Source organism: Aricia agestis, chromosome 2 (genome assembly GCF_905147365.1).
Source record: "Aricia agestis chromosome 2, ilAriAges1.1, whole genome shotgun sequence".
Lineage (NCBI taxonomy): Eukaryota > Metazoa > Arthropoda > Insecta > Lepidoptera > Lycaenidae > Aricia > Aricia agestis.
The window spans coordinates 15645270-15659728 of NC_056407.1; the positions used below are offsets into that span (position 1 = coordinate 15645270).

The 14459-nt window shown below is 38.3% G+C and overlaps 1 protein-coding gene across 1 annotated transcript in view; it reads right to left on the reverse strand.

Annotated features, from left to right (window-relative positions):
• The window catches only part of LOC121736790 (neogenin), a 128591-nt gene that overhangs the window by 16149 nt on the left and 97983 nt on the right, over positions 1–14459 (reverse strand). The window contains exons 14-17 of the mRNA XM_042128181.1: positions 10115–10180; positions 7363–7507; positions 6683–7057; positions 5940–6087 (exon numbers count right to left, since the gene is read on the reverse strand). Of these exons, the coding sequence (XP_041984115.1) occupies positions 5940–6087; positions 6683–7057; positions 7363–7507; positions 10115–10180 (734 nt within the window). The remainder of the gene's footprint in view (positions 1–5939; positions 6088–6682; positions 7058–7362; positions 7508–10114; positions 10181–14459) is intronic.

A 14459-nucleotide genomic window follows, 5' to 3' on the forward strand; every position in this document is an offset into this window, starting at 1 on the left:
AAATGTAACAATGTTAATGAATGTAACTGATGCTGACACGAAGCTCTCACTCAGCAGTTAACCTAATACATTATTGTACTTTGTACAACGCCATCTGCTGGAATAGCTTTAACTGTTGTTGTGTCGTTAAAGCAATTAGTTGGTCACAAAAAAGTATTATTATTCGCTAATAGATGTCAGGAAGAGTCATATTTTTCAGTTTATCGATTATCGATAAAACACAAATAAAAAGACATTTTCTAAAAATGATTCCTAGCTAGATCGATTTATCGTTCCCGAAAGGGGGTTTTGATTATATACTAAATTTCATACTAAATTTCAGGGTGTCACAAAAATAAGTGATAATACTTTAGGGTTTGTACGTGTTCCTTATAGAGAGTTCACTGTGAAAGTAGCAGCGCTGAAAGCCCAAATTTTTTTTTCACTTTTGTATGGGGAAACTCGTGACGCTCGGGCCCTTGCCCATACAAAAGTGAAAAAAAAAAAAAAAAAAAATAGTGGCGTTTTACCTACCAATAAAACGCATATTAATTTACTTACCTTATTCGAAGCTTATTTAATTGAGATAGGCACTACGTTTCCCGCCATTATATCCATACTGTTGACTTCCGGTTACTCCCACTTTCGTCCCACCATGGTGAAGAGGTAGGGAGAGTTTATAAAAGCGAGCTAACTCGTCTGCCAGTTTATTGCGTCTATACTCACCAGGCAGAATTTAAACTATAAGCTTCGAATAAGGTAAGTAAATTAATATGCGTTTTATTGGTAGGTAAAACGCCACTATTAATTCCCTGTACCGTTATTCGAAGCTTATTTAATTGAGAATTGTTTGTTATCGCCTGGTGGGAACGAAAGTTTACGGAATGTAAATTAGACGCCAATGTGAAAGATACAAAAATATAATATAAATCAAATAGTTTATTTTTAACAACCAGTAGTACCAACTACTATGGGAACACCAATTTGTATAAATATATAAATATCTTATATTGGAAAATTGTCCACCCAATTTTTCAATGCAACAGCTGATCAAATACTTCCCGGCGTAGCAGTTATACCCACATCTTTGAAAAGGGATTCGATCCATCCTGAAATAATGGTCCTTGAGGCAGGTTTAATCCGACCTCTGCAAATAATAATAAATTATGTAAAATGTAATGTAATTGTATTCCGCCTAGAATCGAGTACCTCAATAGTTCTTTATTAGGTCAAGATTGCCTGTAATCAGAAAAGTCAGTTTTTGAACCAAAAGATGGGCAAAAAATATTATTTCATTTGTATTTTGTATACAATGGCCATTATCAATCTTTAGCAGGGTTAAACATAAATTATTGTTCTACCAGAACATAAGAGCAGTAAAACGGCTATATGTCTTTTTACTTGAAAAGGGTTGTCATGTTCTAAAGCGTAATTGCTTAGATATGATGCCAAACTATCTATATTCCATATTGGTAGTTTTAAGCTTGTAGGTTTTTGTAAAGCTATGGATTTTAACATTTACTCAACTATAATATAAGAACTAATTTCTCCAGCCGAATTCAAGTTACAAAGAGTTGAAACAACCGACTTAGGTCTGATAAAAACCTGGCTACACCTTCACCCCGTGGATTACATGAATCGACTTGATTTTGGTTTGACCAGTGTAGCCATCGTTTCCAAGCAACATAAGCTTTTTTGTGTAGAATTACGAGATGAGTGCCATGACATACATAGAAGATCTACTTACAGTTTGCTCCAGGTTCTTAAGCGCTGACTCCACCTCCATATTTCGGATTTCTGAACTACCAGTGTCATCTTGTGGACCTCGGGTGATGGCAGACCCGTCGACGCGTCGATGAGGAACTTGTTCAGGCGTGGAAATGTGTATGGGGCGACAGTCGCTCGGGCTTTCAGATCTGATCGCCAGTAGACTTTGCTCCAGCGGGGGACTACCAGCAAGTATATTCCCTGTGCGTGATCGAGATGATTCAAAACTTTGGGTATTAGACATTGTGGCGGAAATATCCAAGCTAACTGGAAAACCCACTGCAGTAAAAAGGAGTCTAGAAAGAGCGCCCCAGGGTTGATTAAATCAAGAGAAATGTTGTTCGTTACCACATGCACCCGACTGAAAGCAAAGAAGTCGATCACTGGAATGCCCTATCTGCTGAAAATTTTATTTGTCCATTCGGACGTCAAATGCCACTCTGGTTTCCGACAAAGCTTTGACAAATTGTCGGCGTGGCTGTTGTAAATCCCTGGAATGTGAAAAACTGAGGTGTATTTGATATCGTTCTTAGATCCTAAGTTTTTGAGATTTGGTGCCACCTTCGTGACGAAGGTATGCGATTACGGTTTTATTGTCGCTTTGTACTAATAACTGTATTATTAGTCATTATTTTATGATGACTTTGAAAAACTTTTGACATAGCTAATATTTCTTTCTGATTACAATGGAGCATGATTTTGTCTTGCGACAAAAAACAGGTCAGACTTAAATTATTAAGACGAGCGCCCCATGCGATGTCAGAAGCATCAGTTTCAGCTGTAAGATAATGCAATGGTGAAGACATATGAATAGCCGAAGGCTTACGACAATTCTCGAGCCACCAATCCAAAATGTTCCTGGCGTCTGCCGGAATCGTACGTCATCTGGTGCCCGATTTTAACATTCTGTTGAGCAGCATCAAAAGCGCGCGGAAATTGAGCTGACCTGTGGGTACAGTAAAACTAACGAAAGTTTTATAGACCAACTAAGCTCTGTATCTCTTTAAGGGATAGGTACACGTTGCTTTTTATGAATTTCACAAATTTTTGGTTTTTAGAATTTGTAATTTCTCTATAGGAACTCGCTTTATATTAGTAGTAGGATTCCACTCGACTCCTAAATAAACTATTGACTTAAATGGAACAAGGATCGCTTTTTCCTTGTTGATAATCCATCCTAAAAATTCTAAGGTTTATACGGCAACATGAACATATGTCTCCTTAACTCATTTGACCTTGACTGACAATATTACTATATTAAAGCACAAATCAATAGGCGTGATAGTTTTTCCGTAAAGTGTACCACAAAATGTTGTGGGATATTCTAGGGCTCGCTTTGCTCGGCCTGATAAATTATGATACGAATACCTTTTGCGAAGAACTTGAGCCACCCAGTTGGTTATTGTCGCGAAAGCTCTTGGAGCAGTACTCAGTCAATAGTAGACACGTCATTTCCCAAAGTTGCTTTTGATATATCAAGTGTTAGAATCTACGAGACTCGAACGTGAAAGCATACCTGCGTCAGATCCACTTTGTAGAGCCAGTCTCCCGGCTGAAGAAAATCTGGAACCCAAAACATGTTCAGAAGTTTGAACTTCGTTGTTTTGATGTAGTAATTCAGAGCCCTTAGTTGAAGACAGGCTGTGCAGTACCGTCCGTTTTGCGTACTAAAAACGTTGACGAAGGTAAGCTTGGAGATGGATTGCATAGCTCCAGGATGCCTTCGCTTATTTTATGGATAGTGGCAGTCATGTCGCGAGAACGAGGAATAATTTGTACTGTTCTTTTTTGCATCCCCACATAAATAAGGGGGCGAAATTTCTTGCGAAATGGTATACGATACCTGGAAATTATTTTCAGTATTGTTTCTGGTGCTCCCAACTGCCTCCATTAATCCACATATTGAGCGAGACGACCGGCCTGATATTTCGTGTCAAACACGACGTCGCCTGTTTAAAGTGGTTACGTGATATGCCACGTCCACGAAATGACCCACGATTACTCGGTAGGACTGAGTGAGAGCAGTGGTGACTGCTAGCTTGCGTTGGCAGATCGTTTGAGTAACAACCACAACAACCCTGTAAGGGTTTTTTATGAGATGCGTGCTCCTGAAAGGAGACGCTGGGCTTTTTACCCTCTGCCTGCAAGGTGACCGCACGCGATTTCCTCAGAAGCCAAAACACTTCCGACTACCAGCTTACCTTACCACGCTTCGTCTACTATAGACGTATTAATCGTCGGATCGCGAACTTGTTTTGTTATAATCTCACGTCGGTGACGACATATAATATGCAACGTATCTGAGAAGATTCTCTGATATTCACCTACAGAAAAAAGTTCAGCGGAGCTAAAATGGTCGCAATTCCTCTAAAATCAATTCAGAAACTGAATCGTCAAAACAGTCAAACTGACGAATGTCAAATTAGTACAAATTACCTACTAGCCATGAATTGCAAGCAGACTGCAGAGTGACCATTTTGTGATTAATAAATAAACAAATAAAATGAATCATATTATGATTCATAATATGATTCTCCAAAACGACCATTTTAGCCCCGCTGATAATTTTTATTGCGTGTAATCCGGATTCTCCTTAAACCATTTTGTGACGTCAGTGAGTGGTTTTTGTAATCGTGTTGTTTTATGGCGCACATAGTAAGCACTCCAAAAGCCTTACATGGCCGGAGGATTGGAGATTTAGAATTACTTCATTAGTCTCCAAGCTCGTGAATCTTGGAGATGATAGATAAGTGCCACTGCATACCTTATATCACTCTCAGAGGCGTCGTCTAGATGTTGGAGATTACATAAAAGCTTTAATGATTTTCTGAGGATTTAGGAACCGATGGTTCCTTATTTAAATACTGAGTATTATTCTGATGCGGCTGCAACTATAATGTCAGTAATTTCTTTGTACATCCGTTAGTATTTACGGTCTGAGTGACACGTGCGTTTGCCCCCTCCTTTTTTTACTACGGTGCTTAGCGGAGTCTGAAGAGCTAGTGGATGAGCTGTCACTATCGGAGCTAGAAATTAGAAAGTAAGTACGTCGCGGTGCTGATGGATCTGCAACTGGTATCAACCATTTTCACATATTTTACTAGCATTTCCATTCGTCTTGCTAGTCATTAAATTAATAATTTCATTATGTTAAACTAAAATTGTTTATAAACTTGTAAGTGATAAATAAAATTTGTAAATGATAATTTTTATCTGAACGGAAAATCCGTTAAAGAAAAATAAGATGCAAATATTTTATACTTTTTTCATCGATAGTAATAATTAATTAAAATATAATTAAAAACAGTTGTCATTATATTAACAAAATAAATTATTAAATTAGTACTTTATCATATTTTTTATTTCTTGTATTAAAATATATTTAATTTAATTAATATTAAAAGAATATAACATACCTGTAGATATTTATTTATTATTATTCCTTGAAATAAATTCAATTATACCTGTGTAATTCCTTGAAATAAATTGCACTTATACCTGTGTACGAAAACACTACCGTATCGGGCGGGAAACAAGACGCCAATGAACTGGCAGACGAGTTAGCTCGCTTTTATAAACTCTCCCTACCTCTTCACCATGGTGGGACGAAAGTGGGAGTAACCGGAAGTCAACAGTATGGATATAATGGCGGGAAACGTAGTGCCTATCTCAATTAAATAAGCTTCGAATAACGGTACAGGGAATTAATATATATATATATATATATATATATATATATATATATATATATATATATATATATATATATAAGAATTGCTCGTTTAAAGATATAAGATATGTGGTGTCACGTGGTACCTGTGACACCTCATATCTTATATCCTATCCTGTTTATACGTGGGACAGCCATGCTTCGGCACAAATGGGCCAGCTCGACCGGAGAAATACCACGTTCTCATAGAAAACCGGCGTGAAACAGCGCTTGCGCTGTGTTTCGCCGAGTGAGTGAGTTTACCGGAGGCCCAATCCCCTATCCTATTCCCTTCCCTTCCCTATCCTCCCCTATTCCCTTCCCTTCCCTACCCTCCCCAATTACCCTATTCCTTCTTAAAAGGCCGGCAACGCACCTGCAGCTCCTCTGATGCTGCGAGTTTCCATGGGCAATGGAAGTTGCTTTCCATCAGGTGACCCGTTTGCTCGTTTGCCCCCTTATTTCATAATAAAATAAAAAAAACCTGGTGTCGGGGTCGAGCGTGGCGCGCGGGCGGCGGCAGCACAGCGACAGCGCGAGCGCGGCGGCCAGCGCCAGCACCGCGCACGCGCCGCCCGCGCTCGCCCACAGCCACGCCGACGTCGCGCCCGCCAGCCCGCCGCCCTCGCCGCCTGCCGAACACACACAACATCGATTGATTATAGCGATGATTCACTTAACTCTAGTTGCCCGACAAACGAGAATAAACCTTGCATAGTTATAAGCAGTGTATTATATTTTTTATTAGTAAGGATTATCCTCACTAATAAAAAATATAATACACTGACATGAAAAATATAATACAATGACATAGTCAGGTAAATTATGTTTAAGAGATATAATTAGCGGAGATGCGCATTTGATTTACAAGTAAGGATGAAAAATATCTTTCAAGAAATACTGTTACATAATAATATTATACCTCTTAATTATATTATATCAAAATCTTAAAAACTCTCTTTCTAACTGGCTATATGAAAGGCTTACAACTATTAACTTTTGTATTTTTCATCTTATAATAAAACTAATTGGACTCCATACATTGTCAAAAAAGATTAGAATAGAATTATAATCTACACTAATCTTATAAAGAGGAAACATTTGATTTTTTTGTTTGAAATGAATAGGCTCCGAAACTACTGGACCGATGTAATTTTACACTTGGAAAATATTCTGTTCGGAAGTACATAAAGGCGGTGGAAAATAAGACGTATTCTCAGTACTTACCCGGTCCCGTGGTATAGAGCAGCGGGGCGCTGAACGGCCCGAGACCCTTGGAGTTTCGGGCCTGGATTTTAAAGGCGTAAGTCGTTCGCGGGCGCAGGCGGTCGAGGCGCGCGCGGCCACGCTCGCCGGCCACGCCCACCGCCACCCACTCCTCCGCCCCGCCCCCGCCGCCCGCGCCGCCGCCGCGCTGCACGGCGTACATGAGGACGTAGCCGGTGATGACGCCGTTGGGGCGGGCGGGCGGCATCCAGGTGAGGTCAACGGCGCGGGCGGCGGGCTGCGCGGGAGCGGCGCGCAGGTCGCGCGGCGCCGACGCCGGTGCCGCCTCCAGCGTCGTGTTGGACGCCAGCATCGACCACGCCGACTCGCGCCCGCCTACACCGCGAGAGAGGGGTCACTCGAAGCGCAGCTCAGATATGCAAGTAGATTCGAAATTCAGCGAAAATATTCCCAATTATTATATTTAAAGTCAATAAAGAGTCATCAAAGTCTTTGAAGTAGTTTATATACGATATAAATATAGGAGGATACTTATTAGGGGAAAGTGGGTTATACTGTTTCAGTTTCAGTTTTGTCGAAAATAATCAATTTTTCTATTTTACCTAGACCATTTCAACCAGTCAACATCCTAGACTAAAACTTTCCTTTGTTACAATTTACCCGACCGGTTGGTCCCATACCTTTGATGAGTTTGACGGCGAACTCGTATGTGGTGTGCGGGCGCAGGTCGTCGAGCATGCAGTTGAGGTCGGTGGCGTTGTAGACACGGGGCCGCCCTCCTGCGGCCGCCCACCGCACCACGTAGCGTCGCCCGTCCGTCGCCGCCTGCGCACACCACACGACACGCGCTCTCAATCGCTGACAGACTACTTTAAATGAACCGGTACTCTAAGGGTTGATTCAGACCGCAACGTGACGCGTAGATGCATTTCTAAATTTATATGGATTTGACAGATTCGCAAGACCTCTCAAGCAATTGAAATCTGTCAAATCCATGCAATTGTATGCCGCGTCGCGCCTCGCCTCGCTTCGACGCTTTGCGGTCTGAACTGACCCTAAGGGCAACGCAACGCGTAGATGCATTAATTCTACTAAACTTGTACTGAATTGACCGATTTGGTGAGCGTGAGACGTCTTGCAAATCTGTCAAATCCATACAAATTTATAAATGCATATTTCATATTTCCTGAGTTAGCCAAGGTGCCGGTGCATATTTAACTTTAACTCTTTCTAATGGAGCATGAGTGTCAAAGATCTGGGTCTATATGTCACTAAATATCGGTACTTTTACATCGATATCCCAGGCCGAGTGGACACAAGACCAGTCAGCATTAATATGTCATGCCTAAGAGCCTTCAAATCCATACCCTTAAAACTACGCAGGATGAGGAACTTAGGTTTTTTAGGGTCAATTCACACCGCAACGTGACGAGGCGAGGCGAGGCACGACTCGGCATAAATTTGTATGGATATGACAGATTTCAATTGCGCGAGGCGACATGCCAATCTGTCAATTTTAGGTGGTTTGAGCTTAAGGTGAACGAAAACTAGGTCATGTATTGTAAGTGAGAAAGAATCTTAGTAATCTATAGTTTGTGCGTTCTAAGATGATATGGGTGACAGTTTTCATGTTCCTTGCTACGGGTTTTTTTTACAAGAAAACAAAAAATATCAAAATGTAATAAATTATATTCCATATACAAAAACAAATGTTTGATATAATTGTAAATGAATAAAAATGAAAAGATGCTAAATGCTAACTTATGAATAAAAATTATAAATATTAACTGTGAAATAGGAGTAAGAAATTATTGTTACGAAAACATTTGAAAAATGTCATATGCATAAAACGGAACTTATGTCAATAGAGATTGACTCTGTTGAATCGAAATCAAATCGATAAAAAAGGGCGGCCATCTTAAATCGCCGGCACCACTGAAATGTCAGTACGAAATCGATAATTTCGATTGCAATTCATTTACGAAGTGATTCGATATTTTTAAATTATCGATTAATTTTTGTTAGGTAACTTCCCTACTATTGTCAATTATAATGTGTCACGCATATCATCATAAAACGCACAAACTATAAAAACTATTGTAGGTGACGATCATTGTAGGAACACTAGAAATGAGCACAAGAGTCTGAACTCAGTAAAGTAAGTAAATCTTTTAAAGATCTATGCATACGCCTTCACATTAAAATCCTAGAAAACGTTCAAAATCTTCAAATCCATCCAGTCTGTGCCAAAACCTACTATGAGGTTATTATAATTTTATTGACGATGGCACGTCCTGGGATTATGGTGGCCGCTTGCAGGGCTACATATTTTATAATGTGTGACTTACAATAATTATGTATCTACTAGATGTCCCGCGCGGCTTCGCCCGCGTAAATTAGGAATTTTACAGAAACCGTACATTTTCCTATAAAAATATTTCCCCCGTTTTACCCACATTTTCCTGAGTTTATTCGGTCGTATTAGTCTTAGCGTGATAACTGATAATATAGCGGCTATATTATCACGCTAAGACTGTACTATATTATAGCCTATAGTCTTACTCGATTAATGATCTATCTAACACTGAGACTTTTAAATCGGACCTATAGTTCCTGAGATTGACGCGTTCAAGCAAACATACTCTTCAGGTTTATAATATTAGGTAGGTATAGATTTTTTTAAATTATCGCTTGATAAACTCGAGTCTCGATCTAAAAGACTATGAAATGGTTTTTTGCATAGTAGCATATGCTTTATGTTCTTAAAACAACGCCGAAACTCCCAAACTTGTATCTATAAAGAATCAGGAGTTCTCTCAGAACCTTCCGAACCACGGTATGTAACCAGGTATATCTCGGTGCAAAATCTTACTTGTTGGTAGCATATGCTTAGAATACTTCTCACGAAACCGAAGTCACCACATGTTTCAATATAAGTTTTGAGGAGTTCCCTCGATTACTTATGGATCCTTCATCAGATCACCACTTTTGTGAATATAATACCAAATTGGGATGATACCCTATATACCAAAAGAAAATTTTTGAAAATCGGTTAACGAACGGTGGAGTAATCGTTGAATATAAGAAAACGAACATAACACCTCCCCCATTTTGAAAGTCGGTTAAAATTGTAGCCTATGTGTTATTCTGATGTATAAGCTATATATGTTATTCTGATGTAGAGTTTCATTAAAATCCGTTCAGTAGTTTTTGCGTGAAAGAGTAACAAACATACAAACATCCATACATCCACACATCCATACATCCAAACAAACTTTCGCCTTTATAATATTAGTAGGATGTAAACATTCATCATTTTTGTTAAAAAAGTTACATTACATCAAGAGATAAAAAAAAAAAATATACTTTTTTGATAAAAAAATGTTAAATTTATTTTTATTTCCGTCAATCTAACCGCGCACACGCACTCACCTGGCCCTTGGGCAGCGTTGGGTCCGTCCAGTACACCACGGCCGTGGTCCCGCTCAGCATTATCACCTGTAACAGTGACACCCAATATTAGATAGTCTCCTGTCGCTGAGTAGTGAGTACAGACAGATTCGTCCGTTGATAGATAGATACCGCATGTCCCTCCATACATTTGTATGAAAACAAGCGTGTACTGTGACGTACCGATGAAAAGAAACGTGTTAATTGTCTAGATTCTAGGCCAATGTTTCTATTCGAATTTCTACTGCTCAATACGGCACAATTACGCATTTTTAAAATTCCAATAATTGACGTCCGATTCTGAACGGTGGAGCGCAGACTAAAGAACAGACTTTCGAAAGACGAGCATTGCTCGCCGTTTGGCAACGCGATATGGTACGCGAAGTATACATAGTACATACACATGCGGTGTTTATCTTGATCTATGTATGGGTTGACACATTTTTACACTCACACAAAAATATTGTTATTTAGTACTACGACGTCACTCATGTTCCTTAAATATAATATCAGCTTTAAAACAATCTTTGAAATTTTTATATTATCTTCCTTAGTAATCAAATTTTTAAACTTTGCATACCTTTACAACATTCCTCGTCATTTACATTGCTGTTGAGATTTGTAAACTCATATTTTCTAAGTAAATTTAGTTCCACGATTGGATAACAGATGGCGCTGTTCGGCCTCTACATCGCGCTATCGCTTACTCGATAACCTTTTATAAACACTCTAAAATGAAGAAAATAAATTTCTCCTTAAAATGTTTAACTATTGAGTTATAACTTATAACCTCAATATATTAAAAGCTTTTATTTAACTTGCTCTGTATGTATGTAAGTATGTATGTTCGGGTGAAATCTTGGAACTCAATTTTGGAGTAGATATATTTAACCGATCGAGCTGAAATTTTGCAGGCACGTTTAGTTTGGATGACAATACATGATATTGTATGTGACATCACTCTAAATCCAATATGGCCGACCACCCAAGATGGCGAAATAATTATTTTCTATGCAGTTCTAGAATATGGATATTTAATGAAAGGGCTTTTCGAGAGTAACTCGAAAACGAATGTAATGTCATACTATAAATCCAATATGGCGTCTCATTCAAGGTAGGGGGATATAGTTATTTTTAATGCACTTCTGTAATATGGGTATCAAACAAAAAGGCTTATTGAGAGTAAATTGAAAAGTCATGTCGTGTCCTGTCGTGCCGTGTCGTATCGTATCGCGTCGTATCGTATCGTGTCGTATCGTAACATGACGTGACGTGTCGTGTCGTGTCGTGTCGTGTCGTGTCGTGTCGTGTCGTTTCGTGTCGTGTCGTGTCGTGTCGTGTCGTGTCGTGTCGTGTCGTGTCGTGTCGTGTCGTGTCGTGTCGTGTCGTGTTATGTCAAGTCAAAACCAGTCGGGCATTAGAAAATACCTGGTTGAATCCGGTCATTTTTGTTAAGTGATATTTAATTTTTTAGTCGTAAAATTAAGTAAGATTTCTTAAAGACTCAAATTAAGTTACCTAATCAGATTTTAACAAATTCTTGATACAAAACAAACTACAATCAAGCAGACTTAAGAAATCTAGTCAGAGATTTAACTAAAAAACAAAAAAACTTTTTGAAAAAAAAAAAGCTTTTATTTAAAAAGAAGAAAATAAATTTCCCCTTAAAAATTCTAACTATTAAGTTATAACCTCAATATATTACTTATACAATTTGCATTATAATAAAAGCTTGTCGCGAGACTTAACAATCTGTCAATATTTAATTACTTTAATAAAATAAACAATATAATAACAGTTTACTCAGTTAAATTGGCACTTACTAGTTCATTATTAACAAATCACGAGACAAGCTTTTATTATCATGCAAATTGTATAATATATTGAGGTTATCTATACTAATATTATAAATGCGAAAGTATCTCTGTCTGTCTGTCTGTCTGTCTGTCTGTCTGTCTGTCTCGCTTTCACGCCAAAACTACTGAACCGATTGCAATGAAATTTTGTACACAGTTATTCTAGAGTCTGAGAAAGGACATAGGCTACATTTTGATGTGGGAAAATATCTTATTTCCATGAAAATATCGATGAAAATTACTTCGCATTGCGCGTGGCCAGCGCTCATCCCGGGGGTCCTGGGTTCGAGTCCCGCAGGCGGAACAAAAAGTTTTCAATGTTCCTGGGTCTTGGATGTGTATTAAAATAATATTTCAAAAATTTCAAAAATCTTAAATATATTTTATGTATAATATTATAAAAAATCCAGAAATATATCGACGCGATGCAATGAACATTTTAGTTCTAATACGATTCAACAGATGGCGCTTTTTTTTTACTTCGTTGGAACATAGAACTAATCATACTTATTAGTTATTATGTTTTTGTTTATAGTTTTTAATACGTTAGAATATTATGTTTAATAATATTATCACTTGCTATAATAATAATCAATCTATCTTATCTTATAGAACTCCTACTGCATTTCTAAGGAGTTCGAGTGTGTTGTGTTGGCCTATATTCCATCCAGAAAATATATCAATGCAATCAACATTTTAATTCTAATATATGAAAACAGATGGCGCTTTATTTTTTACTTCATTATTATAACAGAACTAATCATACCTACTTTATTATATATTATTGTTTTTATTCATAACTAGCTGTTGCCCGCGACTTCGTCCGCGTGGACTTTAGTTTATAGCGCGCGGTGTCAACAAAATTTGTGTCAAATTTAAAAACTTTTTAAAACCCTGGTAAGTGGTACCCCTCTTAGGGCCGCGCTACACCGGAATGGCAGCGCTGAAAGTGCTCGCCTCGCCGCTGCCATTCCGGTGTAGCGCGGCCCTTAATTAATCAAAATACCCAAAAACAGCTGTGCAGTGTGCACATAATCTGTACTAATATTATGAATGCGAAAGTATCTCTGTCTGTCTGTCTGTCAGTCTCGCTTTCACGCCAAACGCCAAAACTACCGAACCGATTGTAATGAAATTTTGTATACTGATAGTCTAAAGCCTGTGAAAGGACATAGGCTACTTTTTTACTGGAAAAAAGGGTTGTAAGGGTCGTAAATTTGTTCAAAAAATTCATAATAGATGGCGCCGTGCGTCTTCTACATCGCGCTGACGCTTGCTCAAAAGTCTTTCTATAAGAGGTGGTATCATCTTACATTTAAGTCTCGATTTTTTTCGATTGTTATATCTATTCTACGGTATTAAATAACTCAGTACTTTATCTGTGCAGTCAGTGACGTAACCTTAAGACCAAATTTCACCAACGACTGTTAAAGTTAATGCTCGAATTAGTATCACGTTAGCTGTTTTGTTTTTCATATGAATGAAAGAGAAGACAGGATATTTTAACAAGCTGTTAACACTAACAGACGTTGGTGAAATTGGGGCTAAACCTATCAATGATAAATAGTTTATGGGTAAAGTTGTGTAATTGGGGGGCTAAATAAGCTTTAAAATTTGGCATAATATATAAAGTTTAACATACAAAAATGAAGTACTTATTGTTTGCACACTGCACAGCTGTATTGATTTAAGGGGTACCAGGGTTTTTTTATAAAAGCTTTTGACACCAATTTTGTTGACATCACGCGCTATAAACTGAAGTCCACGCGGACGAAGTCGCGGGCAACAGCTAGTAACTTAATAGTTAGAATTTTTAAGGGGAAATTTATTTTCTTCTTTTTAAATAAAAGCTTTTTTTTTTTCAAAAAGTTTTTTGCTTATAATTTATACTTACTATATTTTGAACCCCCGACAAAAAAGAGGGGTGTTATAAGTTTGACGTGTCTGTCTGTCTGTTTGTCTGTGTGTGTATCTGTCCGTGGCATCGTAGCATCCAAACGGATGGACCGATTTTGATCTAGTTTTTTTTGTTTGAAAGGTGACATGATCGAGAGTGTTCTTAGCTATAATTCATCATCATCAGCCTGCTCAGTGCTGGACAATCAGGGTTTATCTGGTTCATGAAAGGCCGTTAGCAACTTGTATTCGTTTGATGGGTTTTATATTTCATTCTAGTTCGTGGCATTTGTTAATATACAATATACGTATACACATATTAATGGAAAGTTGACCTGGTGCTGCAGCATCACCTGGTAATCAATAGGATATCCAACTCCTCGCCAACTTAGAGCAGAGGTTTCGTGTTTGGGCTCATTTTAATTGCGACAACCAGTAAGAAGTAGATATACAGTAAATATTTACATGCTGCTGCTGCAGCGTCACCTGATTTCTATAGGAACCAAGCTTCATATGAACCCAAAGTGGAGGTTTCATGTTTGGGCTCATATTAACGGCCTCAACAAAAAGGACAT